The 27,744-nt window shown below is 37.7% G+C and overlaps 1 protein-coding gene across 3 annotated transcripts in view; it reads right to left on the reverse strand.

Moving 5' to 3' along the window:
- Nucleotides 1–262: 262 nt before the first annotated feature.
- The window catches only part of mpped1 (metallophosphoesterase domain containing 1), a 40,974-nt gene continuing 13,492 nt past the window's right edge, over nt 263–27,744 (reverse strand). The window contains exons 5-8 of one of the 3 annotated variants that reach the window (XM_079622782.1): nt 26,292–26,407; nt 24,774–24,887; nt 3,243–3,291; nt 263–2,120 (exon numbers count right to left, since the gene is read on the reverse strand). In XM_079622782.1, the coding sequence (XP_079478908.1) occupies nt 2,084–2,120; nt 3,243–3,291; nt 24,774–24,887; nt 26,292–26,407 (316 nt within the window). In that variant the 3' untranslated portion in view covers nt 263–2,083. Of the gene's footprint in view, nt 2,121–3,242; nt 3,292–21,812; nt 24,177–24,773; nt 24,888–26,291; nt 26,408–27,744 lie in introns of those variants that run through there. The other 2 variants (XM_079622781.1, XM_079622783.1) reach the window with 2 other exon arrangements.

Here is a 27,744-nt window from a genome sequence, read left to right on the forward strand (position 1 = left end):
CTACTGACAGTCTTAAGTTAATATGGGTTGTATATAATATAAACTATTTGTATATAATATAAACTAATATAACTGTGCAATGAAAAATATAAATAGCTGTTATTGCACTGTAAATTGCATAGTATAAATTGCACTGTTTGCAATTTTTTAGCAAATCTAAATGAAAGGTTTCTTTCAGGTTTTCATTCATTACAGGCTCTTTTGTAAAAAAAAACATGTCCTTATGTCACAACAAAGAGCACAGAAAAAAACAGCTCAAGTTGCCTTTTTAACTATTCTTAAAGAATAGGGTGTTATTATTTATAAGTGTAACACGGTCAATGGACCTGGAACTATACTTCACTGCCAAGCAGATATATTAATCAATACCATGTGTCAGCCAATCAGAATCAAGAGTTCAATAATGACGTAAAAGCCATAAAAAATGCATATTTGCTCCATTTATTCCCTATGAAAAAAAAATGGAAACACATCAAATTATACATATATATCCAAACAATAAAACTCAATAGAACCCTTGTAATATCTGCTGACAAAGTTGCTACTTATAAAAAAATAAGTTTAAATAGATATTATTCTAGTGGCAATATAGAACATATATCATCTTCAATCTCAACTGATGGCTCAAAAACCCACATGAACCATTAACTCACATTAATCCACTCGCTTATATCTGATAATAAATCATGTATCTATTCACATTTATAATATGCATTATATGAGAAGAGCACATGGCCTGGTACATGTAGATCTAGAGAGAAGATGTGTTGACATTGGAAAGCAATGCTTATAACTTTACAATGAGGTCATATAAACTAAAAAAAAACATTCTTCAATTATTGTCATCATTCAGTGTTGTCATTATTCTAAAATATGACTATAAAAATTAGCCTATGTACTGAATTTATAGCACAATTGACTGTAATTACTTTTAAAGGATGAGAATTAATAAAATGTTTTTTTTTTACGAAAATATGCAGCTTTTCATATAAAAATAAATAAATATTATTTCAAACATTTCCATATATTATTTATAGCCAGCAGAATATAAAACCACTTTATCTGTAGGCCTATTAAATAGACAATAGATTAAGTAGACTATTCAATTGTCCTTTACTTGAATTGGCCCTACAAGATAAACAATTATTTTTTTCCTCCTTAAACTGATTTTAAGAATACCGTGGCAGACGGAATGAAGATTACCAAGTTAATTGTTCATTTAAGAACAATCTGGACTGGTTTTAAGTCCCCCACTTATGCTGAACACATGCACACACACACATACACACGGTTTTCCTTTTTTAGGGGTGACTTTTCCTTCCTATAAATTACAACTGGGCTAAAACATATTGCAGAACATCTTCTTTGCTCCCCCTTAAGGTGTCAAAGACAGAGAAGAAATATTTCCAATTATGCAGGTTCAGGTGTGCAATAATTTCCCTTATCCAACTGCACTAGGCAAAATGTAAGTGCGCGAAGAGAGCGTGTGTTTAAGCGGTGCGCATCAGTGTCACGTCAAGTGTGTGTTTGTGTGGTTCTGCCGCGGCTCTGCTGCACGGTCATAATTGTCTTTCTGTACGTCTTTGTTCCGTCTGGCCGCCTCCATCTGACAGTTTGACTGCTCGCTTCAGTCTGCCTCTCCATACTGATGTCCTCCATAATCTCAGCCCTCCTCCCTCGTCTGAGGGAAGTTGGGGAAAGTTTACTTTACGGGCCCATATCCTTCTCGCTAACGTTAACAGCTGCTGTGCTCCTGACATTTTGATGCGCCTTATTGGAGTCGCTTTGCGCTTCGGGGAATGACATGCCATTGGCGTCTTGTTTCAGCCTTTATTATTATTTCTTTGATTTTTATAGCTCTCGCTCATGCTGTCGGGCACTCTATAAAGATTGAGAGCTGGGCGCACTTCTCCACTGATCAATTATTTAACATGCAAGTCATTGCTATAGATGAGAAAAGAACACGTGCGAATAATCGCGGGGGGACGGTGGAAGACAAAGAGAGGGAGTAGGAGAGTTTATGGTAGACGGAGAGAAAAAGGGTGAATAAGTGTCTGAGGTAAAGGCACTTCGACTGTGGATCTCATTCGGTGGATCGCCACCCTAAAATCTGCTCTGGGCTGTGGACAGAAGGGGAGAGCAATGCAAAATAAATGAATAAAATGCAACTAACAATATAGACAGTTCAGAGAGAAAAATAAATAATAAGAGGAGAAAAAGCTTCTCATTAGCCTGCTGTAAACGGCAAGGTCATGGGTTCGGTTCCCAGGGAATGCATGAACTGATAAAACTATAAAAGTATGTCAAATGTATAAATGTAAATCTTTTCTTGTTGAGGTCATGTGTCCTTCAAGTTTTTGCACAAATTATTTCAGCTCAAACAGTGGAGCTAACAACGCCAAAGTCATAGGTTCGATTCCCTGGGAATGCATGAATTGATAAAAATGCATGCCAAATGCATAAATGTAAATCTTTTGTTGTTGAGGCTGTGCAAGTAGTTTGGCACAAATTATTCCTGTAAACAGTAGAGTTAAACAGTAGAGTTGCTACGCCAAATTCATGAGTTCGATTCCCAGGGAATGCATGAATTGCAAAAATGTAAACCTTAAATGCAAGTTGACAGATGCCAAATATAGACAGGATGCATGATGTCTGCATCCTTGAAAATGATCAAGACTTCACGTTACAGAAAATATGACCCAAAATACAATACAGGGTTCACTTGCACCAAGACTAAACATGGTTTGTGCAGTTTGTGCAATATTAAAACATTCAAATGTGTTATTTAAGGATGATTTTGTTTACTTTTGTACGGTAATTTTAGACCCATTTTGGCTTGTCACTTGATGTCCAATCTGGGTCCCAGAGCAAACCCAGTAGAGAAGCATCATACTAGAGTAAAATGAGTGTTAATGCATTGTCTTGTCAGCCCTGGTGCATCACTGAATGGGAGAGAGGCTTCAGTCAGTGCCAGAACTGCCATCTGCCGAAGTCCTCTGTGAATGCGCTAGTGTTAAGAGCCCAGCCCGGGCTCCATTAGCCACACACACACACACATGCAGTAGATACGTGTTAATGAAAAACTATGCGCTCTATTATAGGACCCACTCTGACTGACTCTTCAGGGACTTTGTGCGGTGGATTAGAGCATTTTCAGGATGTAGGGCGCTTCATAGGAGACTGTGCTGTGATTATGCGTGACTGAAATAGGTGTCTGCTTGCGTGTGGCATGCTTTGCTTACTGTGCAGCATGTGTGTTTTGAGGTTGAAAGTCCTGTCCCAGGAGCGACCCTGCAAAAACAAGAATTCCCATGTGAGGCTACTTTTAGTGTTACCCAAACTTCCTACTTTTACATCCGCTCTAGGACCGCACAACATACACAAGACATGCTTTTAAAAAAGAAGTCAGTAGGAAGTTAAATGTGCACTCAGTCACCTTAGACATCTGTGACGTGGATGCAGCATCAGGCAAAGACAAACCACATTGCAGATAAGCGCTTTTTGCAGTCAGCAATGACTCAGTTTTTTTCTGTGAGCGAAAATTTCCAATAATAAAGGGGTTATTGAGATCAAATATATTTAAATGGTCACATGATCATGTCAGCCTCCATGAGGAGACCCCTTTTCAAAACATTTAATGAGAAAAAAACTGCAGCTTTAAGAAAAACTGCTTCCACCGTTTTATGATCAATATCAAATTCAAAAAAGACATTGGAGATTAAAAAGAAATCTACTTCATACTGACTGCTACTAGTTAGATAGGTTGACCTCTGACCTGTTTCTGGCCCAGAAACAGTTTAGAAACAAATAATTATGATTTTATGTGACAATACAACCTCACTTTGAACCACACCGTTTAATCTCCATGGAACAAGTTCAATTGTACAGTTGGTAAAATAATTTCCTGCTTATTACGAATTAATTTAGAATAATAAATAAAAAAGAGCGTGACTCGATTATCAAATAGCATTTTTGTGTCTCAGTTATTTTTATTCAAGGGCTAAATGCATTAATCTGCATCAGGCAGAGTGAGCCAGCAAGCGTAGGCGGTTTAAAATAATGCATTCCTACTTTTTTTCTTCTTCTTTGTTCATGTTCCCGATATTAAGTAGGTTGTTTGTTTTGCCGCATAATGAAATTGAGAAATTTACTAAATTAAATCAAAGTAGGCAAATTAGACCTACAGAGACACTCTTTCATTCTCCCTTTTACCACCTTCCACTCGTTCTGTCTCTGTTTATCCATTTTGCATTATTTTTTCCCAATCCCTCTTTGAACCCCTTGTTCATTCTCTTTCTTTGTTCTTTTTCGGTTCTTTCCAAACAGCCCCCTCCCTATTTTCAGAGTTTGTGTGTCTGTAACACCTTCTTCCTCTCCACACATTTGCCGTATGAGCAATACAACAGACATTTGCATATAACTTAAATATATAACTTAACTTTAGATAACTTAAAAGACATTCAGTTGATTTTCATTGTATTTATATAAAGCTATAGTTATATAAAAATCTAAATAAATAAATTGATATATATCAAAATCATTTTATTTTATTACAAATTAAATGATGTTATATTATATTACATTATAGTCATTCTTTTAAATCTTCGAAGTCAATGTGCACAAAGTAAGCTTTGTGATCTACCAAAAATCCCAAAGAATTCAAACCACACACACCACACCAGATCTTTTCAGCATCACCAGCCACTGTGGATATGATTTTTAATATCATATCATAATTTGGCAATAGGTAGGCCTATATTAGGCTGCTGTCACTTTGAGACATGAGACACGGATTCATTACTATTACACATGCATTTTCTTTCTCAACTGTTTACGTTCACTTGAAATAAAACTAACTGTGTTAGCGTGATTACTCGCCAAGATTGACTTTTTGACATTATTGTGTATTTGACTGTTTAAATACAAGCAGCGAAAACTAACTCAATTTAATACAGAGAAGCGGCTTTATGTGCGCGCACTTTGGGTGTGAGCACAAAATCTGCGGGACTGAGTAAAATTATGCGCAATACGTGAAATCCCACGCCGAAATTCATGCCCTGTAACACCAATAACATTCATCCAGAGCAAATGAAACAAGTGTGTGAGGAGAGGTGTGTTTATGTCAACCTGCTGTCCGAGAGAGAGAGAAAGCGCAGCTGAAATTATGTATCTATCCTGCAGAAAATGAGTATTGGAAGCGTATCAGATATTTTTGTCAACAGTTCATTGCACTTAGTTTATTGTTTCTGATGACTTTTTAAAAGACTACAATTGAAAAATGTATATATAAAATTCAACACGCCAAAGGAGTGACTGTGACACGCCACTGATGTTAATGTCAAGCCCTGCTTTCCAGTATATGTGGTGATTATTGTTAGAAGCAGTGGTGTGATGCGTAGAACAGCTGTTCAGGCTAATGACTGATGTGCTTAAACACACACACACACTCAAGTGATAAAGCACTTTGTCACAGATGCTTCCTCCTCCACGCTGGCGTCAGTTATCAATATTCTATTAGGACTGCAGTCCTCCACCTCAGAGACAGAGTAATGTCAGCACAGCACATTATAGTCGCTTGATACCAATATTGTGTCAAACACTCACTTTAGTCCCCTCTAAAGTGGGACTAAACACTTTTTTCCGATTTCCCACCTCATATGAGCTTTTAACACATGTTAAAAGTCAAAATTAAATTGACAATTCTTATGGTGAAGAACTTTTTGTTTGCAATGCTTCTGAAACATTTTTTTTTTTACATCTGATGTCTCAAAGTCCTTTTTTTAAACATCTTTTAACAACTTATTTTTTCACATCTCCCTTTCAAGACTTTTCACTATCCAATCAAATCAGAGTCAACATCAAGCCCCGCCCTTTTTCCCCGCTCTCTCACTAAATATCCTGTTTCACTCAGGAAATGTAGAAGTAAAATTGGTTGTGAACGCAGTTTCATGTTGACTTTTACCCAAGGTCATTCTTAGCCCTGACTTAAATCTATGTTTAGGTTTCAAACTTGTCCTATTTTCCCATGGGCAAGTGTGAAATATTGCTTCATATTGGTTAAAAAAGACACAAGGATAGGGCTATGCATAGTGTAAAAAACATATTGTACAAGTGGCAATATGCTTAAAATGACGCTGACTTCCATTCATCTACTGTGTAACATAACATAAAACATATAAGATAAAACATAATAACAACATCTTAAGACAAAAAATATAAGACAAATTACAAGATAACATAAGATAGCAACATAACATAAAAAACACTTTACTGACCGATCAACCGTCATAAAACAACAGCACATACACAACATAACATAACACATAACACAACATACCATAAAACATGACCTAAAACATAACATAATTAAAAAAATAACATAAAACAGAACATGACATAACACATAACAACATATAACATAACAAACGCTTCAACAAGCAGACATAATACGTAATAAAACATAACACATAACATGAAACATAACACAACAAACAGCCTGATCAGCCGAGCATCATTGCCTGTATAATTTATTGTGACAATAGAGGTTATGTAGTTTCTCTTCAGCTCTCTGTTGCATTGTGGGACTCGGTGTTAACAGACAACACAACAAGCCTTTTCTTTTGTGTCTTTGATGCTCAGACAAAAAATAAAAAATAAAAGCCCTGGTGGATTTTAGAAGAGAAAAGACAAGGAGAAAGAAAGTGAAGATCTATTAAAGGTTGCGTAAGCTGCATTTTGTCACAGATGCCCTGTACCCTTGTTCCTGTTTAATTATGGACGTCTAATTGGCACATGGTGACACTGGCGATAACACTCATGAAAATGTTTTGAGGTCTGGTGGTCTTCTAGCCATTCGCGCGCACACACACACTGTAAGTATGGCAGGACGCCAAGCTGAAAATAAAGCCAGTCAGCGGACGAACGCTTAATGGAAAGCTGGCTCTGCCGAGAGAGAACAAGAGAGAGGGAGAAAGCTAAAGGGAACACATGCAACGGGAACGACAAGGGGATAAAATAAGATAGATGAATAGAAATGAGATGAGGTCTCTATCTTTCAGCTCATTAATTGTTCAAGATATCCGTTCCTTTCTCCTTTGTGATTTTAACACACTTCTAATTAGCTCCTGATTCAGGAAGTTTAAGCCTTGTGAACTATATATATATATATATATATATATATATATATATATATATAGAGAGAGAGAGAGAGAGAGAGAGAGAGAGAGAGTAAATAAATTGCCCTTCATTTGATCTTTTTTCTAAACCAACTGCCAATGTTTCCTCACCACAGACTGAATCGTAAAGCTAACTTAATGCGGCTGTAATTGTCCTGCTTGTAGGATATGAAAACTTTTTACCCCTTTCCATGCTGCTATGCTACTAATTACAGAAATTTGTATTCAAAAAGGCGAAAACAAAAGACAGACAAGACGATAAAAGAGATGATCTTCCTCGGGCAATGTCTGAGCAGAGGTGAAGCCGAGTGATAACGCAGTCATTCGATCGCACGATCCGAGAACGAACAAGCCCTCATTTAGTCTCCTCCGAGCCGCTAACCAGAGGTTTGGGTGGCTAGTGGCAGCCGCAAGCACATCTGGGAGGAGACTCTCGTTTTCAGAGCTTGATTTGGCAGAGGACCTAATAAGAGTTCAATTAAAGCAGAAGTTCTTTGGGCGACAGCAGGATGTGATTACCCAGGAGTCAGTGGGGTATATATAGTAGCTGCTCCTCTTTCCGTTCTCGTGCCAGGACCTGAGGGATGATGAGGGAGGTCCATTTGCACGAGGCATTATGACTGACTCTTTTCCCTCTGCTAAAAATCTGCCAGGTTTCGCAGTCCAACTACAGGTGCCTAGCTAATGCACATCCCTGCAGCAGAAAAGCACTATCCCACAGTCATTATCTGAGGGAATTCACTAAGAATGAATGGTTAGCGTCACATTATTTACTTGCTTTAGATCCATTCACTAGAGCTGGGGTTTTCAAACTGGTGACCTCTGGAGGGCTACAGAAAAATCTGAGGCTACAGTACCTCTACATTAATACATTTGAATCATTTTAAAACGATCTCTGTCCACACTAGCATTTTTGAGCGCATCTCAAAAGTTTCTGAAACGTCGGAAGATGCTTAAATGATCTTACTGCACGTGTGTAAAACAAAAGCTCACTGAGATGATACAGAGAGAACAGACTCGAGACCAGATGCTATTCTTCTAGCGCAATCTCTTTTTTTAACAAAATATCTGGTCAATCGCCACTCCATGTCTGGTTTAAAATGCAATTGCCCTCATGTTTTGCCGCAGGACAGCAACTGAGAGTAAATTTTCTGTCATCTTTGTAGGAATATGAAGGCAAAGTAACATGTATGTTAAGCAACAGTGTGAAAGTGAATAGCACATACTGGTATAAACATAGATATCTATCGGTACAATATGTGTCACATCACATGACTACAAACATGCGTCATAGTTTTCATTTCCCACACTGCAATGCAAAAACTGCATTTTCTAATGTATTTGCTTGGAGAGCGTCTACAATTTGCAGGACAAAAACACCATCTCAGTGTGGACGGAGGGTCAAAAAGGATAGAAAAAGATGCGTTCAAATGTTTATGATTAATGCTGACGTCGCCTGAGAAAAATTTAACAGGGCAACTTAAAATGTTAACTACAAATCTTTAATAGTATCCTTTTAAATGCATATTTAAAACATAAAATACATAATTTATGCAGCAAAATATATATTTTGGTCACTTGCAAGAGGATAATGATATTTGGGAGTCCTTGACACCATAATGTTTGAAAACCTCTGTCCTACAGGTATCATGTAAAAAGGTAATGGTGCAAAAAATGGGATGATCCTCCTTTAGATGATCTTTTAGATTATTACTATTGGCACAATCACTAGAAAACACATCTAAACAACTCTTTCAAAAACACCACCTGCGTATCTTCCCTGTATCCTCTCCACCCTAGCAAGTGTTTCTCTGATAGAGTTGTACTCACGACTGTCCACACTTTAGGGAGCAGTAAGATCAAGGCGTACACATCAATTGCGGCATATATTTGTGAGATGAAAGGGATGGTAAGGGTGCAGAAGTTCAGCAGGCCCGAGGCAGTTTCGCGAGCTCCCACCCATGTGGCTTTTTAACTTTGCAGATTGAAGCTAACCTAAAGGCAGCGACCGGGGCTCACCTAGAACAAACATGGACACGTCCTTCAGCTCGAGCTGCTGAGGAGAATCAGAAATCGCTGTTTAACGAGAGCGGCGGCAGAAAGAGATCGAGATGGAGTGGGAAATGTGAGGATTTAGGCTAATGAATCCAACAGCTCTTACACTTCGGTTCTGCGGGTCCGGACATTAGGACCCGATCTACACTGGATTGTAACCAATCAGAGATCAGGCACCAGGGTGATTATGACAGAAAATGGGAAGTGACAGAAAAACCCTCCTTTCCATCAAGGACTTTTTCCCCTAAACTTTGTGCCTGGCAGTCAAATTTCCTCATCAGGATTTTGATGAGACTCATGGGCATACGCAGTGACAGGTTCATTTCTACAGCGTCTAATTGCTTTCAGCTTTCACTCAGCCAGGTCCCTTATTAGTCTGCATTTAGCACACATACAGTAAACCCAGGCAGCCAGCTTCACACCCTATCCCACTTGTAAAAATGATACTGTGCCAATCACATTTGGAAATCTTTTAGCTCAAATACTGAGATCGACTGCAAAACAATATCTTGTGTAAGAGAAGCTATATGTTAAAGCAATAACAGTGCTTGTGATTGCATTAAAGTCTATAATCAGTTGCTTAAGGGATGGTTTACACAAAAACAGCAATGCTGTCATCATTTACTCACACTCATGTTATTCCAAACCCTTATGACTTTTGTTCTTCTGTGGAAGACGAAAGGAGATATCTTGAATGATGTACTGGTCATTCTTTCCTGCGCAATTACAATGAATGTCTCGGACTTCAAATTAACTTTCATTATACTGAAAAATTGTAAGCAATGACCGAATTTTTATTTGGGGTCGTTTTAAGGATCCAGATTTTACATTGAACATCAAAAAGCAACAACAAAAAATCCTTTCCAGATTTATACTGTAGCTTTATTAGACACACATAAACAACACTAGATAGGGAAAGAGCTCTCTTTTAAAAGTGGACTTGCTTATTGATTTATCCATTTAGCATTTTGTTTTTTCCCTGCTAAACGTGACCCATTTTCCCCTTAACTATGTCCTCTGTGCAATATTCTGACCTGAACGGACTAAACTGAACTAAATGTAAGACAGTGGGAGGTTATGCAGTGAAAAGCAGCAGTGAAATAAAAAGATATGTCAGTGATAAGAGCAGAAAGAAAGGCAGAGCTTTTGCTTGAGTGACGTTTGATATAATGGAGCGAGATGAACCTGAACATGACTATCAGAGAGGAAAGACTCCAAGATGGGAAGTCAGATAATGTCTTCACCCAGACACAGAGTAAAACACACACACACACACACACACACACACACACACACACACACACACACACACACACACACACACACACACACACACACACACACACACACACACACACACACACACACACACACACACACACACACACACACACACGTTTTATGGGGACTTTCCATAGGCATAATGATTTCTATACTGTACAAACTGTATATATTATATCCACTTACACTAACCCTACCCATCACAGAATTTTTACATTGTCAAAAAATATCACTAGTATGATTTATATGCCGTTTTCCTCATGGGGACCAACAAATGTTCCCACAAGGAAAAGGATTTCGGATATTGGTGGGTAAAGGAACATTTTTACTGCAAATTGATCCTATTTAAACACTTCTGGTCTCATTATGAGCAATTATTTGGTGTATAATTCAAAATAAAAAAAATAAGTATTGAAATTAATGTTCTTTTTGTCTACCATCACAAATAGTTCTTATTTTTCAACCCTTCCCCCCTACAACCACCTGTCATACAGAGATCAATATTCACAATCCAATCAATTCCTAACGAATAAAACATGGAAAATTCTGTTTTCATCAGAAATATGTCAGATTATGTAATATTGCGAATGAAGTTTAAACCATCATAATTGTCTGTTTGTGCATGTGCACTCTTAAACAGGCTTGTTTAAATGTCATCAAATTCTTTTTCTTTATTCAGTCTTTCCTTTTGCTCAACAACAACAACAACAAGTTGTTTTAAAATCAGAGCACAATGCCTTCAGGTGCTCACTCCAACTCCAACTCCGCAAACATTATCAGGGAGGGGGCAGACCGCTTTGGGGAACTTGCTGTTGTCCGAGGGCAATTGAGTTGATTGTTTGGGCCAGGAGAGAATCTCATTAGAACAAACACACTGTTTATTCATTTCCCTTTTTTTACCCCACTCGATCACCCTGTCCCCGCTGTTAGCCACCATCTGGGGGCCCCCCTCGCGCGGTCCCTGCTTTTAGAGGACAGAGGGGTGGAAATTGGCACTAAGTGGAGAGATGGCATGCGCGCAACAGAGGGAACAATTTTAATTAAAATGTTTGCCCAGAAAATAATCTCTCGAGTAGCCTTGTTAATTATGACTAATGCCTGCAAAGGTAGCACACGCAAAACGCACGGCGTGTGGGGGTGTTCACCATGGAAACGCGCACGGACGGTGTTTTATCCCCCCTCAAACGGAAGTGGGACGGCTCTCCTCCTCCTTTTGTTCCTCACTGAAGCAGCTTGTTTGGCCACCCGGTGATGTGACTTTGTTGTTAATTGGGTCATTGCCTTTACTGCAGCGCGCTGACTCTTCAACCCCGATGTGAAATCCCAGGTGGGCTGTAGCGCAACACAAACATGCACTCATACACACCGTCCATATGTACACATCGGCGCATTATCGGAGGAGAAACTAACAGGAGAATTAGAGGAGTTAAATACTGATTAGAAGCTGAAATATGAATTCGCGCTTGCTGAACTGAGACGTCTGCGGGTGAATTTGTTATGTGGTTTATGGAGTCTTGTGTCGCATCCCGCAGTGACGTGTGGAGAACACCGCGGACCTTTACCGGCTGGGGTTGGAAGGCACACATTTAGTTTAGTTAAGCAAACTTAATTTTTCCTCATGAACCTCTAGAGGTTCATTGAACTCAAACTCTAATGCACCTTTTGAGTGTGTGCCGTGCGTCACAAGGTGAATGTTTGTGAAGTGATGGCCCAACAGTTTATAAGAAAGAAACTGAAAGTCATTCATTATCAATCAGAGCTGCATCGCCTGATATATAACCGGATACATATATAGTTTAGTATAACATCCACCATCATTCATAAGAACAGTGACTTTAATTTAATTGCTGAATGTGTGAACGCTCCTTAAGTTTGAGGCCACCTAATAAATTCAGTGCGTCTTAGTCAAGTTAGTGTCATAATAAACCTGAATTTTAATAAGTCATGCAGAATAATCTTAATTTACCTCATTATTTGACTCTCTTTTACATTTCTTTGGATGGGAGCGATAGATTTAGCCTTAACAGGTAATTGTGAAATAAAAATTAATAGCCTAAATAAAATCACATTTTATTAGATATAAAGTTATATAGAGCTTAAACTAAAAGATTCTGTAAAGTTGCAACTATGAAAGGACTTGAAAAAGTCACAATGTGAAAAATTAAAATAATAACTGGGGGAAAAAATGTCAATTGTGAGAAATAAAGTCACAGTTACAAGAAAGTTGAATGACTTTAGATACGATCTAAGGGGGAACCCCCCCCCCCCCCCCCCAATAAAAAAAAAAAGATTTTTTTCTTAAATAATTTAAATACATTTGCAATTATGAGACATACTGTAAAGTTGCAACTGTGATAAAAAATTGGAATTATGAGAAATAAAGTCGCAGAAATTACGAGATATATATAGGACACAACTGTAAGATTCAAAATTGCAGTCACATTGTAAGATAAGTCATAATTGTTAGAATAAAGTGCAATTGTAAAATACAAAACAAGTTACAAGACAAAGTCAAAATGACCTTCATTTTTTCACTCTCAGGTGTATACGCGAGTATCTGATGAGAGATATGATGAGGGTAGATGACAGATCTTATTAAATTTCTGTGCCACACAAACAAGAAAAAAAACAACCAAGATGTGAGACTTCCCATCTTCTTCTATATGAGTGACATTTAGAGGTCAAATTTCTTGCAAAACATGACTAGAAGCCATTTCACTGAAAATTAAAGCATCTAAAAAGTCTAAAATGATAAATCTACGACATCTGTTTGTCTGTAATCTTTAATCTCACTGTCTCAAAAGCACAAATCCTAACGGAAATCCACAACCCCTTTCTCCAAAGCACCTCAAATATTTATTCAACGGATTGATGTTCCTTGGCTTTTATGAAATAATCAAAAATGTTTAAAAAGCATGCACTGCCTTTCTCAGAGACGGTGCTCAATAGCGGTGCGGCGCTCCTTCTGTCTTTATGGTCTGTAAGGGGGGGGGGGGGGGGGGGGGGGGTCTGGTATCTTGTCTTAATAATAAAGCCAGTGAGCCGCAGATCAAACAGCGGTTTGGTGTTACAGAAGATCATAATGAACCTCGGCAGCAGGTCTGGAGTCAGACAGAGCCGCATGCAAACACCGGGGAGGAGAGCGCAGGGCGCTGGGACGTGCTTCGATTCCTGATGTTCCTGCCTCTGTGTGTGTGTGTGTGTGTGTGTGTGTGTGTGTGTGTGAACGGTGGTGCATGAGAGATCTGCATAGTTATGAGTTGCCTTATTCATCATATAGATACAGACAAATGGGTCATCAGAGCAACACAGGAGATCTCAGGGATATTTAGGTGTCAGCCTCTTTCTGGCATCATTTTTCTCCTTAAAATATTGCATAGGGTTTGTTTGATGTCACTTCCTTATCTACTGAAAAGACCAGCACTATAAAAATACTTCAAACAACTGCAAATTTCCTTTTTGATTTAATGTGTTACTTGCTGTTTCTTTGAAACTCTTTGTGAAATTTACTAGCAATTTAGCTTTTTCTAAATAGTTTTTACACCAAATTGCTTTTGTGTCCCAGCACAAATTCACATGAAAAGTTCAAAATAAAGTAACACTGCCAAATATAAAGGTCACATTGTTGATCGATTGTCACTATTGTCGATATAAATCATATCAACAAAGCCATGCATAAAGCAGGAGCTTGAAAGCTGGTCAATAAACATGTTTTTTCTGATTAAGCTGGTTGACCGAGTTGATCTTGTTGGGCTAGTTAAGTTGTATATCATATGTCAAACATCTCTCCATTATCTCCTTTATGTTCACATCAACTACATGCTCACCAATAAGCGTCAGTGAGTTTTCTTCACTATACTGATGAAGTCACTTGGCAAAATGGAAAAGCTCAGTGACAAAAATGAAGGGTGGAGTGAACGGAGTCCTCTGGAGAGGTTTGTCCTCATCACCATCTGAAAGTGTCTCTCAACCACAGGGAGATGCATCATGGGAGCTTTTAACAGGTGAAGCAAAGTGTATGTTTGGATTTATTGGCAGAATTTACCGCACAGAAAATGTCAGGATTTTGACATGTCTGTTATTAGCTTTTATATAGGCTGTGTCTCTGGGAAATCATAACCGCAAGGGAATGTGTGGCTAATGGATACTTGTGATTTCTTAAGTTTTTGATTTTCTAAACAATTTTGGCCCATAAGCATTTTGCCATTTGCAAAACTTCTCTACACTGGGGAGAGAAACTTTTATCAGGAATATCTAAACATCCTTAAATGTAGATAAATATACATAAAAAGCAAAACTGCTAAAAGATATTTAAACTAAAACTTTAATTTTGCCATCATTTATCAATGCCACATATCCAAACCCGTATGTTTTTTTTTCTGTCAAAAACAAAACCAGATAATTCGAAAAATATTCATGCTTCTCTTTTCCATAAACGCATTGGATATCAAGCTTGAGGGTGAGAAACTTGAGGGAGAATTCCTTTCAGACAGAAAATGCATCTTAAATATATTGTTCAAGTGTATTTTAAGAGTACACCAAGAGTTTACCGGTTAGGGTTTGGGGTAGGTAGGGGAGGGCTTTATAATCATAATCATATGCACCTAATATTTGCTATAATCATTGCATGTTAATATACTACAATACACTGAGGTGCAAATAGTATCTGCCACTAATATAAATAGCATTTAACGCTATTTGCACTTATTTGAATGTGAAGCATAACTGCTGTAAATGTATTATTTCATGTCCAGCTGTCTTTTCTGTTTTTCACATTTGCCAAAATTTGGAAAGAGATGCTGATAAAAATACAACAATGATACCATCAATGCTACTTCCACAGAAAAAGCTAAGTGCAAAGTTAAAGTTGCATAATAGCCACAACAGCCGGTCAGATGCAGTTTATATGAAGGTACCAGTCCACATTTACATTATGCCAGGATCAGTACAGAAGGGGGACAAAGACTAACTTGTGCGCTGGAATTCAGAGGTGTGTAAACCTCCCGCAGAGCTACGCAGGTGTGAATAGCCTGATATCAACATTCAGGGCACTCATTTTGCCTCTATAATGTGCAAGGCTCACTGGAGAGCGCACACACACACTTCCTGAAAAGCATCCCATTTCTTGCTTCATGAGTCATTGGAGAAATTATTCGCTGCACAAATATAGCTTACATGTTCTTCGTATCTCATTAGAGCAAACAAAAGAACAGAAACACTGAATAATTTTGATTTCTCGATGTTCCAGCTAATTATATTCTTTGGAGGCTGCCTGCAAGCAGCAGGACACCGTTTTAATTTGTATCCTCTAAAAACCCTATTAAAAGGAAGCCAGCCAAAAAGTTCGCTATGTTCGCAGCACTTGTTTTTTTGTTTTCCAGATTGGAAAAGTGAAGCAAGGTAATTAAATGTAAAGTGGGCAGCAGTACTAGTTTTATTTTATCTGTTGTATTCAAAAGGCAAACACAAACAGAACTCCCCTTTACAAGTACATCCTTAAATTTGCCGCTCTCGCTTTGTAAACAAACAAATTACAGCAATACGCAAAGTAAATATTGGTTATATTTAAAATGTAACATGTGAGATATTCCGAGATAATATATTCATAGGAATCACTGTAGGCATTACTGTGCGTGGGCTACAGTGCTGACTTACAAACATGAATTCTTGGAGCAATTCATTAAAGGCTTTTTAAGCTTTCGATTAACTAAAGTACTGCAACGGTAGGTCATGACCCAAACATGACACTCGGGTCTGTTCTGACATGCCCTCGTCACTGAAAACCCAAACTAAACATGGATGGACAGACGGACGGACAATTAGATTCTTTACTTTTGTACAATTTTGGTATTTGATGTTCAAAGTAGCATCTGGGTCCTGAAGCAAACTCAGTTAACCAATTATCTAAATGCTAAAAATTATTTTATCATTTTTGGGATCATTCCAAGTTCATATATTTAAAATGAATAGTTCTTTCATCTTTTAAAACAGGACTTATCAGCCTTTTAAAATCACCATGGAATTTAGTGTAACGCTCTTGACACGGAGCTGGAGATATCTTTGATATGCAGAATTATAAAAATATGCAAAGAAATGCATCTTCCACGCAAATATTCATATTAATGTTCATCTGTGCAACTGGAAGCTGTGTTTCTGGTGATGGTGGGAGATCAGTTCTCTTATTCAAAGTGAAGAGTCAAATTAAAGACAGACCAAGCACGCACACACAGAGACACACACACACACACGCGCGCGCGCTCGCGCACGCACGCACACACACGTTTAGAGTCATGCATTTTTGTCAATCTCTGCATGCTAATCCGATGATGGATTACATGTTGGAGGATGTGATGAGTTTTGGCAGACCATCTTCACTGCTTTCCACTTCACGGACAGAGAATCCGAACAAGACTTGTAAGACAGTTTGAAGTTTGTCGCCAAGGAAACCAATGCGCAGCACCTGCTGGAATTCAAACCTGGCACCAGCCCCAACAACTCAACAAATCAATAGCATCGGCCAATCCTATGGCATGGAAGGAATATATATTGCATCTAAAATATACATGCGTGTGCATGTTCAGAAGAGCAACAGAGAATAAGTGTGAGAATAAAGTGTAAATGTCAAATACACTCATTCAGATTTGATTCAATAAGTTTTCCCTGAGCGTGCATCAAACCTGTTACATCAATATCTCATTTCAGAATCTCAGAACAGATGGCTTGACATGTCCAAGGTCTGTCTGCTGTTTTCTTCATATTCTGTCATCAGCACGCCTGTAGTAGCACTCACAATATGTGGATTTGCAAACGACTCCATAACTGTGCTTTCATTGCCATTTAGACTCTCGGCCTCTGAATAAAATTTATTACATCATAACTGCAGAGTTGATGTCATTATTGGTCACCCCCAAAAAGTAATATAACCATTCCAATGACTCCGAAGCTGTTCAGTTAAGGTAAAAAACCTGGTAAAAAGGTAAAAAACATTCAAAAAAGTATTTGCATCTTTGAAATTTAAGTTGCATGATTATTCTAGGTTGAAAAAAGCTGTTAACACTATTTTGATGGTCCACTTTAGACATTTTACTAACTATAAGTAACTTTGTAACTACATGTCAACTAACTGTCATTAGAGTATTAGACTGTTTGCTTAATATCTGATAAATCTTTATTGTGATGGTCCGCCAACAGACATTCTACTGATTATAAGTAACTTTGCAAGTACATGTCAACTAACCCAAACACCTAACAGTCTACGAATACTCTAATGACTTAGTGTTAGTCTAATGACTTTTAGTTGACATAGTTGCAAAATTACTTACTTAGTAGAATGTCTAAAGTGGACTATTGAAGTAAAGTGTAACCAAATGTTTTTGTCTGAAATACCACAGCAACATGTCTAAATTTGTCTGACCAATCATAGCTCAAAGCTCACAGCGATCATCTTAATCTATAGAGTAGATCAGTTGATGGGACCAGATTTTCTCCTTTATGACTAGAAAGCATAAACCTTAGTGGAGTCTTCAACAGGAGCCATGTGTTCATTTTCATAACATCACAGAGCTGTAATTAAATTATATTGGCCATTGCCGTCTCGCGAGCGATAGAAGTTGGATCAAGTTAATTATTTGTGCATATGTTTCTGAAGAATTATCACTCACAGCACTATCTGTGCATATTGCAGAGCCCTTCCAGATGTTGAGAATGAATTTTGCTATAAAGTTTGGGTTGTGCTACATGAAATAAGATGGTGAGAAAGTCCATTTACCTGCACTTTAGAGAGACAGATACAGTTTCAGAAAGTAAATAATGCAGTGACATTTTTACTTACTAGGCATCGGTTTTCAAGGTGTTTTTGTAACACAGGTATTGAATTATATAATCAATGTCGTAAGATGTCGAACTGACTAATTATTATGACCTTGTCCCACAAGCATGATGCTCTCATTGGTTGCTCTGTAACCAGAAGCACACGACTTAGCAGACCAGGGCACAGAATATGATTAATCAATTATGAACAATTCATATTGTCACTTATAGTTGAAGGACCCCAGAGCACCTGCAAAAGGATAATGTAGTATTTTGAATAGTCCATATATATATATTCATTCTTTTCAGAGATTTTGAAGAAAATTTTTAAAATTGTCTCCTACTTTACATCCATTGTCAAAAGCATTATAAAGAGACAGTGAGTCAGTGAAGTCAAAGTTTGAGAAGAGGAATGAACCCTGACTTTATAGGCAGAGTTTGAGTCTGACCAGCAAAAGCTGTCATGCATGCAGTGAATATTAATTTGTTGGATTCATCTTGTGGGTTGAGTATTTGAAAGAATATTTAAACATTCAGCTATCCATTTTCATTATATTCTGCTTTGTTTTATATTGGGGTCCACCTAATATAAAAAGAATGTAATGCTAAAAAAAATGTAATGCCACAGACTCAAACAGAGGACATGATAGGACATGCATCCAACATCAAGAGGTGAAGAGATGGCTTTGGTATAGGACACTTTGGACATCATCAAAACAGCATTAGTATAATGGTACAAATGCCCTGCGTGTTGGTAAGAAAAGAGCGGGCACCAGATTGGGTAAGAACTCAGCAGGGACCTCCCACCCCGAGGCTCTGTTCCGACACTTTGCTGATGACAGAATTGGGAGTTTTCGTCATTTTTGGCATGGAGAAAGAACCATCGCAGAACAAAAGAGTGAGGGGGTGTGCTGGTTTTGCATGACTCCCTATGGAGTGAGTCCTATAGACGCCCTAAGCCATGCTAAAAGTGGGAGGGAGAGGCTAAACCTGGCAACCCAACCTAAATCTGGCATCTTAACAATTCTTAAGACTATTTGTGCTGCATTATGAGCAAATGACTTAACACTGTGGTAAATTACAAAAGATAAATAAGACTTATCTATATCAAGAACTAGGCCATTTGTATTCTGCATGCAATAAGATGGCAACTATTGTTCTGTGCCTGTATCATCAATGCCCCCTGAGGCGTTTGTGCTGATGATGTTTCATATGTTAATGAAGCCAGCTATAGGACAACGCGCCTTGACCTTGCAAATAACAAATCCTACTTCCTGACTTATAGTTCTTTATGTAGGTTATAAAAGTTTTTAATATACGGTAACATTCAAAAGTTTGGGGTCGGTACGATTTGCAGCCTCACCAGGGCTGCAATTATTTGATCAAAAATAGTAAAAACTGTAATATTGTAAAAAAAATTCTAATTTCATACATTTTAAAATGCAATCTATAGTTTATAAAGTTCTAATATGCTGATTTGGTGCTCAATCACTTCACATTATTATCAACAGTTATGCTGCTTCATATTTTTGTGTAATCTGTGACCCCCCCCCCCCCCCCCCCTCCCCAAAAGTTCAAAACAACAGAATTTATTTGAAATAGAAATCTTTTGTGACTTGATAAGTAAAAGTATTAACTCCTTTCAGAAGAAAAAAATCGTACTCAATGAAGCCTTAAAATGATGGTCATATATAGATAAAAATGTTTTAAGCTCGTGCTGAGATTTTTATTTTTTAAGTTTAACCCGATCCAGCTGAGATCAAAGCAGTAGTTTTTCATCTCTCTCGCTTCATGAAAGAGTGTGATTCAAGTGTAATGAAACTAATGGAATCCATAACTTCAGAAAGGTGCTGCATACTTCATTTTCAATTACATTTATGATCCATCGTATTGCTGGATCTAAATATTAAATATACATATATAAATATTCATTACACAACGGATAGTCTCCCAGAGTCAGCCTTACTTCAAGGGAAATATGGTAGCATTTGTTTGAAGCAATACGAATATGATTGATAATGAATTATATAGCCTAAAATTACGCATAATGCGTCCATGAACTTTTAGATATGTATAAGGACAACAAGTATATATTTTATCCCATGTAACATCTAATGTGTTTGACCATATGCAGTAAACCGTACATAAAATCCCATTTAAAGCACATTCTCCTGCAACTACTTAACTGTAATAAGTAGAGAAAATTATTCATGGCTAAAGATATTCCCCCCGGAGGACATTTGTAGTCATTAAGGATGAAGCCGTATGGCAAATAACAGCATTCAGTTCCCAAATTTTAAAAGGTTTCTTCATAGAATAAGTCAACTAACTTCTGCTCCAGGATATGGGTAATTCAAAGGCGATGAAAGTGAAACATCTTTGTCACAACAAACATTGTTCATAAATAAGCAGCATATGACAGTAATCAGCATGCATTGTTGCGGCTAATTGTTTTGTGTTTTCTTTTCTCCAGCGGCAGTTGCATACGCATTTGTTCCACCCGTATCCTTCGACTGGCATCAAGTAGTTTCAGAGCGAGGCAGACGGCACACCCCGGGACGTTTAACTGCGCTAAAATGCAGTGCACCCGGCCTTTCATTCAGCTTTAAGAGCCTGAAACGGCCGACAAGAAGATGCCGAAGATGTATTTGTGAGTTTACGAGAGACGCGGAGAGAGAGGACATTGCTGTGTAAAGCACACAAGTCGACAGAGAGACAGATGTTGATGGTGCGTACTAAAAAGGATTCACTCAATGGCACAAAGTAGATGGCACAAAAAGATCTAAGAAAATGGAGGTGGACACATAAGGAGAGTAATAGGGAACATAGGTAAAAAGTGGCCAGAGATGGGAAGGATAACAGAGAACAGTCTTTAATGGCGTAGTAAAAGCCAGCTCGGAATAAATTACCTTCCATCCCGCAGGATTACTCATGTAATTATTTGAATGAGGGATTTCATTAGGATGTGCAGAGGTGTGGAAGAAGGAAGGCCGAAATGATACAAGAGTGAGGACCACTTTTACCTACATGAATTAAGTTAGACACGTGCAGATAATTGATATGAAATTCAGAGTCCTTTGATTAGGAAAAAAACACTAATAACTGGAATCTACTCGTCTAGAGAGAAAAAAAAGAGATGAAACAAAAGAGAGATTGAAGAAGAATGAGGACATAACCAATTGATGGGAGTGAGTTTTAATTTAAGAGGCACAACGAGAGATTGATGGAGAAAATGGGATATATCTTGGTGGAAGTGACGCGTCTGAATTTCATTTGTGTAAATGATCTTTGAAGAAACTACAGAAAAAAAGAGCATTATATGTTATGTATGGAATATGTATACATTAACGCTTCAACTTAAAACACTGTGAATTGCAATGCTTTGACCTGTAGATCATCATCAGAAAAAAAAGGTCTATATACCAACAGGTAATGACGACATCATCAGATTACCTACCCACAGGAAGTCACATGATTTTTGTTTTTAATTTTGTGTAGTTATGTATCATATTGATTAACAACTAATATTAGAGATCTTTTCATTTATCTGTACCAGTTGATATTGAATATTTAATTGTGGATGGTGTTTTCTCATATTTTTACATTTTTATTTAAAGTTAATAAAAAAAAAAACTATTTAATAACACTGTTCTATAGTAAATCTTAAAAAATAACTTATATTTATCATACTGTACATTACAACATTGTGGTGCCTAAATTCCCTTTTTAAAATATTAAAATTGTATTTTAATTTATATAGAGAACAGAGTACAGAATTGTAATATTTGCCATTCATAAGTTATTAGCCATTGGTCAAAATTTGAATATCGGTGTATTCTTAATTTGTGTATCTCTGACTATGTGACATAATATGCTAATTTTTAAGGTATGAAATAATGTTATTGTAAATAAACCCATTCTCTTTATATACATTTATAAATCATGTAACTTCCTGTGGTGGTACTCATGTCTTCAATGTGAAATGAAGCCATAGAGACGGGTTGAGTTTGAAACGTTGAGGTTGTTCAATACAATTTTGGAACATTAATATCAGTGTACAGATATTTACTTTAGTTCCTCCCATAAATGATCTTTTCCAGAACAAAAAGCAGTTTCGACAGTGACATTCCTCTCTGCTAGAATTTATTCAACGCCATAACTCTTTAGATGGCATAAAATTAACGGACCAAAATAATAATAATCTCTCCAATAAAGAAAAATGATATCTTTAGCACTGAAATTTCACAACACAAGTAATTAACAAACAATCCACAAAATCTGTTTGGAGATTCAGATCAGCATGCTGGGTAAAAAAATAACTGGAGCACAGCAGTAAACCTGATGACAACGTCTTCAAAGGAAAGGCCCACATACGGGCACGAAAAAACAAGAGGAAAGCCACATGACAGTGTGAAGCACCTCTGACCGAATGCAAACAAGTGTACAAACAGCAAGAAACCCTTAAAAATAAATAAAGATGAGAATCCATCTCCCAGGCATCAGCTCATCCTTCCTTTCCTAGTCCAATAATTTCCTTTTTATCCCATCGATCTCTTCGTCCTCTGATGCTTTCTTTTCCTTGGGCTATGAAAGAGGAGCAATTGATCGTGTATCAATGCACAGGAGCCCACAGACGCACACACACACACACGCAGAGTGATAATTCGTTCGATTTGTTCATTTTTATTCATCCAAATATGGAAGAGATGAAAACCCTCAGCACATCTAACAGAACCGTCATATTAGGCCTAATGCCACAGTTAATGCTGAAGAGCTGTAAAAACACATGGGAATAAATTATGGCCAGGAGGAATGTTAATAAATTATAGTGGGGAGCATGTGGATCAAAGTGCAACGTATTCTTGTTATGCAAAATGACGAGTCTTTGATATTCGGGACATTAACGGCACGCTTTAGAAGAACTTTTAAATATTTGACCTTAAACACTTCAAACTACTGTAAAAGTCCACACTGCTTTAGTAAAGGACCGTTTGCTTGAAAACACACTCACAGTTTTACACGTTTACAATAAATCGAACAATAAAGAAGGTGTAAAAAAGTGGAGAACACAGGAAAATATTCGGACACATTTTTTTTGTTCCCACCCCCCATCACTATTTTTTTAACATCACATTCCTGTTTAGGGCAAATGTATTTCGTCCAGTATATGGCCCCAGGTTCAAAAGAGCAACATATAACAACAGAGCAGTTAGGAAAAAAGTAGGATGAGAGACTGAGACTCGGATAAAGATTGAGAGAGAGAGAGAAAGAAGTGGTAAAGACCCTGAACAAACTTGTTTGCACCATAGCACTGTTTTCTCTGGGCACATCCTGTAACTTTCAAGAGTGGATCCAGAGCAAAAGAAAAAAAGATTCTTCCCCCCCTGAGTCAGAGGTCCATTGAGGCTACAAGGTTACAATGTTCCTTAAATAAGTGCCAGCCAAATGAGGAGAAAGCTTGGCTTCCATGACCATAAGTACATGCGATTGTCACGCCGATTCAAGTGCAACACAAGAGTCAAGTTCAGAAAAAGAGTTCAAACGTCTGTGAGGCAGAATGCCACTATTTTATGTCTGGCACACGGCACAAAAATGGGTGGAAATATCCTTGGGAATATCCAAATTAGCGTCTCTCGCTCGCTCGCTCGCTCTATATACACTACGCAGCATCTGTATACGCTCAAGAAAGGGACCCTGAATGAAAGAAGGTGGCGATGGGCGGGTCTCGGTTCAATCATGATGAGCTCCTGGGATTGGGCAAGTCGAAAACGATGGGTGCGTTCATAGGCTGGAAGTTCACCGTGCACGCAGAGGCGTTAACAAACGTGGTGGTTCCATCAGTCATCATACCGTAACCTAGCTCACACAAACATAAAGGACAGAGATATTACCATTGCTTGAGTTGAAAAACGTCATGTATGTGATGTTGTAGCGAAAATATATGTTAAAAATATAGTGAAAACCGATTTGAACTAAATCAAAAACCAGGATGAAAGTGTTAAAAGCTAAATGGTAAGTCCAAATAACCATGCAGTGTGTGTGAGGGATGAATACTTTTAAGGTTTTAACCACCAAGACATTGCAAACAGCAAAAAAATGACACATAACAGTAAGTAAACAGCTGCCATTTTTATGATATGGCACAGAAATTATGCAAAAATATGGCAGAGCCAAACACAGACATGCAAAGCACAACACACAAGCTTGCACAAATGTATAATGCAACCGCATTGCCCTCTATGAGATTATTTTCTCTATTTATTATGAATATGAATGTGAACTAGTTCTTGCTATAGAGCTGTCAGAAGGCAAAGCAGCATGGGACAGACTCGGCTTGCTAACCACAAAACAGGGCGGATTGACGTGGCAGCATGAACACGATCACGGGGCTGTGTGCATTTTCATGCATGTGATTAATAGACAGTTGGGAACATCATCATCTGATGTGATTACCTTCATGAATGTGTCCAAACACATGTAGTTTGGGCTGAACTCTCCTCTGGACGGTGTTCAATAGCTCCATACAGCCAACACGTTGCATCTTCCTGGGCACCCAGTCCAAGAAACCTACAAAAAAGGAGTATAATTACGAATATGAAGATCACAGATGACAGAAATATATGATGTTTGTTTCATTTATGCTTTTGCAGTCAAAGCAGGACAAATGCAAGACAAACCTTGTTACCAAGTTAAGGACGGGAATCATATCGAACATAACAACTGTGGTTCTGATTCCACTTAATGGTTTGGGTTGCTCAATGATGTTTTATTAATTTTGAAGAAGAAATTTGACTTGTTTTTGCACGTCAGATGTGCTAATTTATGAACTCTACCGGGGTAAAGTCTTGACTCACTGAATTTTAATTAGATGATGCGACTAGATGCTCTGGAAAGGTTACAGAACTGATTAATATTCATGAGCAAAACCTTAGTCATAGTAGGATTAGTAAATACACATCCTCGATTTTGATTTTCCTTTCACAATTAATTGGGTGAGTCCAAAAATGTTTACACATCCAGACAAAAACAAAACAAACATCATGAAGTTTGGGTCCAGATTGCGAACTGGTTCTTGATTCCCAAACCTACACCAAGTATAGAGCGAGTACAATGATTTCTTTAAGTTTTTGACTTCAATAAAGGCATTTAAAATTCATATGTACATCTGTATTGTTTTTATATGCAAACAAAAATTCATTTTTGTGAAAGATTTAAGCTGCGTCTGAAATTTAATACATTCCTACTATGTGAAAAACAGCACCCCAACAGAGCAGTATGTCCCAATTCATTGTGTTCAAAAACAGTAGGCGAAAAGTACCTACAACTTCAGCCCAGACTCTGAAGTACGCATTTGATGGACACTTTACTATCCCATGAGGCCACGGGAGAGGATTTGTGAATCGTGGTGAAGCGATGAAACTGGTCACGAAGTAAGTATCTATATAGTTTGCGATTTCAGATGCAGCGTTACTTTATATATACGAATTGACTGGATCCAAGGTGATCATTAAAGACTACAAACTTGTCTTTACACATGTAGTCTGATGTCTCTACATACATGATGCACAGAGTTCCTGTGAATCTTCAGAGACCTCATTTGAGGCTAATGATAAACACCCACATCTGCACGAATGTACAGTATAGTGAGACTTTACCATGAGAATTACACATTGTCACATTCTCAAAGCCCAAAAGCTTAGTGTTTTAAACCGCAGCTGTCTTCATGCACAAACTTCTATTCTCCGTACATATGACTGTGTGTGTGTGAGGGTTTTATTATGTGCGAAGGGATTTGCTGCACTGCGAACAGCGTCTCGGCGTTGCATGCTTTAGCAGCCTGCTGTAGCAACTCCATCTGCCAAAGCCTCAAAGCAAAAGACTGTGTGTGCGCAAGGATGAAGACAACATAATGGGAAATAACCATCACCGCATGCTTTGTGTGTGTGTATTTGTGTGTGATTTAGGTCTTACCCAGAGGAGGGCAGTGTGTGAGAAGAATATCCGTGGAATCTGGGATCTGATTCCACTTCTCCAGCAGAGCTTGTCCTCGTGGTAGATTAAAACCCCAGCCGTAGTACCATGGCTGCCTGAAAACACAAGAAAAAAAAAAACACAGTTAAAGCCTGCTGATGTGACCATGACCATTACTTCCAATATCTCCACTTGTGCTTCACTGATCTTTTACCCAGAATGCCCAACCACTGATTAAGGTAAGGTGACATTTCCATTTGGATGGTGAATGTATCTGAGAGATATCTTAGGTTTATGATGAAAAATCCACAAATCTCAAATAGCAATCACTTTGAAATGACTGTCACATCTTTAACAAAATGTAATAGAGAAAAATAGTTTACAGGTGAAACTCGAAAAAATTTGAATGTGCAAAAGTTCATTTATTTCAGTAATTCAACTTAAAAGGTGTAGCCTTTATATTATATAGACTCATTACATGCAAAGTGAGATATTTCAAGCCTTTATTTGTTATAATTTTGATGATTATTATGGCTTACAGCTTATGAAAACCCCAAATTCAAAATTAGAATATTGTGAAAGGGTTTTCATAAGCTGTAAGCCATAATAATCATCAAAATTATAACAAATAAAGGCTTGAAATATCTCACTTTGCATGTAATGAGTCTATAATATATTAGCTTCACCTTTTAAGTTGAATTACTGAAATCTTTTGCACGATATTCTAATTTTGTGAAAAAGAAAACTAATTTAGCTGCGGTGGGAGTTACAGGTATGAGGCCGGATAAGATTATGTCCTCATCTTTTCTTCCCCCCACCCCCCATCACTTCCTGTCATCTCTCTGCTGTTGACTGTCCAAAAAAGCAGGGGCGTGAGGACGATTTGAAAAGCTTGGCTCATGAATATTAATTAGGTGATGTAACGCTCGCCTAGTAGTCCAAAATGATCGAAGAGGCTGGTAAGTGGGCGCTTCACATAGAGGATTACCATTTGTGCATTTGATCAGTCCACTGCCAATGCATTTGATTGGCAGAGGCTTCTCCTTGGTCTTAAAGTCGTTTAAACAAAACAAAGCGCTTAAAATTAGGGCTGTCAACAATGTTTCAATTTAGATTAATTCGATGAATTAATACATTTAATATAAATGTATTAATACAGCTCATTTAAAATGTTTAATTAATTTGATATTGAATAGTGATTAATATTGTTATGCCTTGTATGCATATTATATATATATATATAACACGTCACATAAATATATATGCACTTTAGATTAGGGTTCAATTCTCATTATGAACTAACTATTAACTATGTCCTTTGCCTAAAAAAAACTCCTAATTACTGCTTATTAATAGTTAGTAAGGTAGTTGTTAAGTTTAGGTAGTGTGTAGGATTAAGGGATGCAGAAAAAGGCATTAATATGTGCTTAAAACTTAATAAACAGCCAATATC

Source organism: Phoxinus phoxinus (assembly GCF_949152265.1).
Source record: "Phoxinus phoxinus genome assembly, chromosome: 9".
NCBI classification, from domain to species: Eukaryota; Metazoa; Chordata; class Actinopteri; order Cypriniformes; family Leuciscidae; genus Phoxinus; species Phoxinus phoxinus.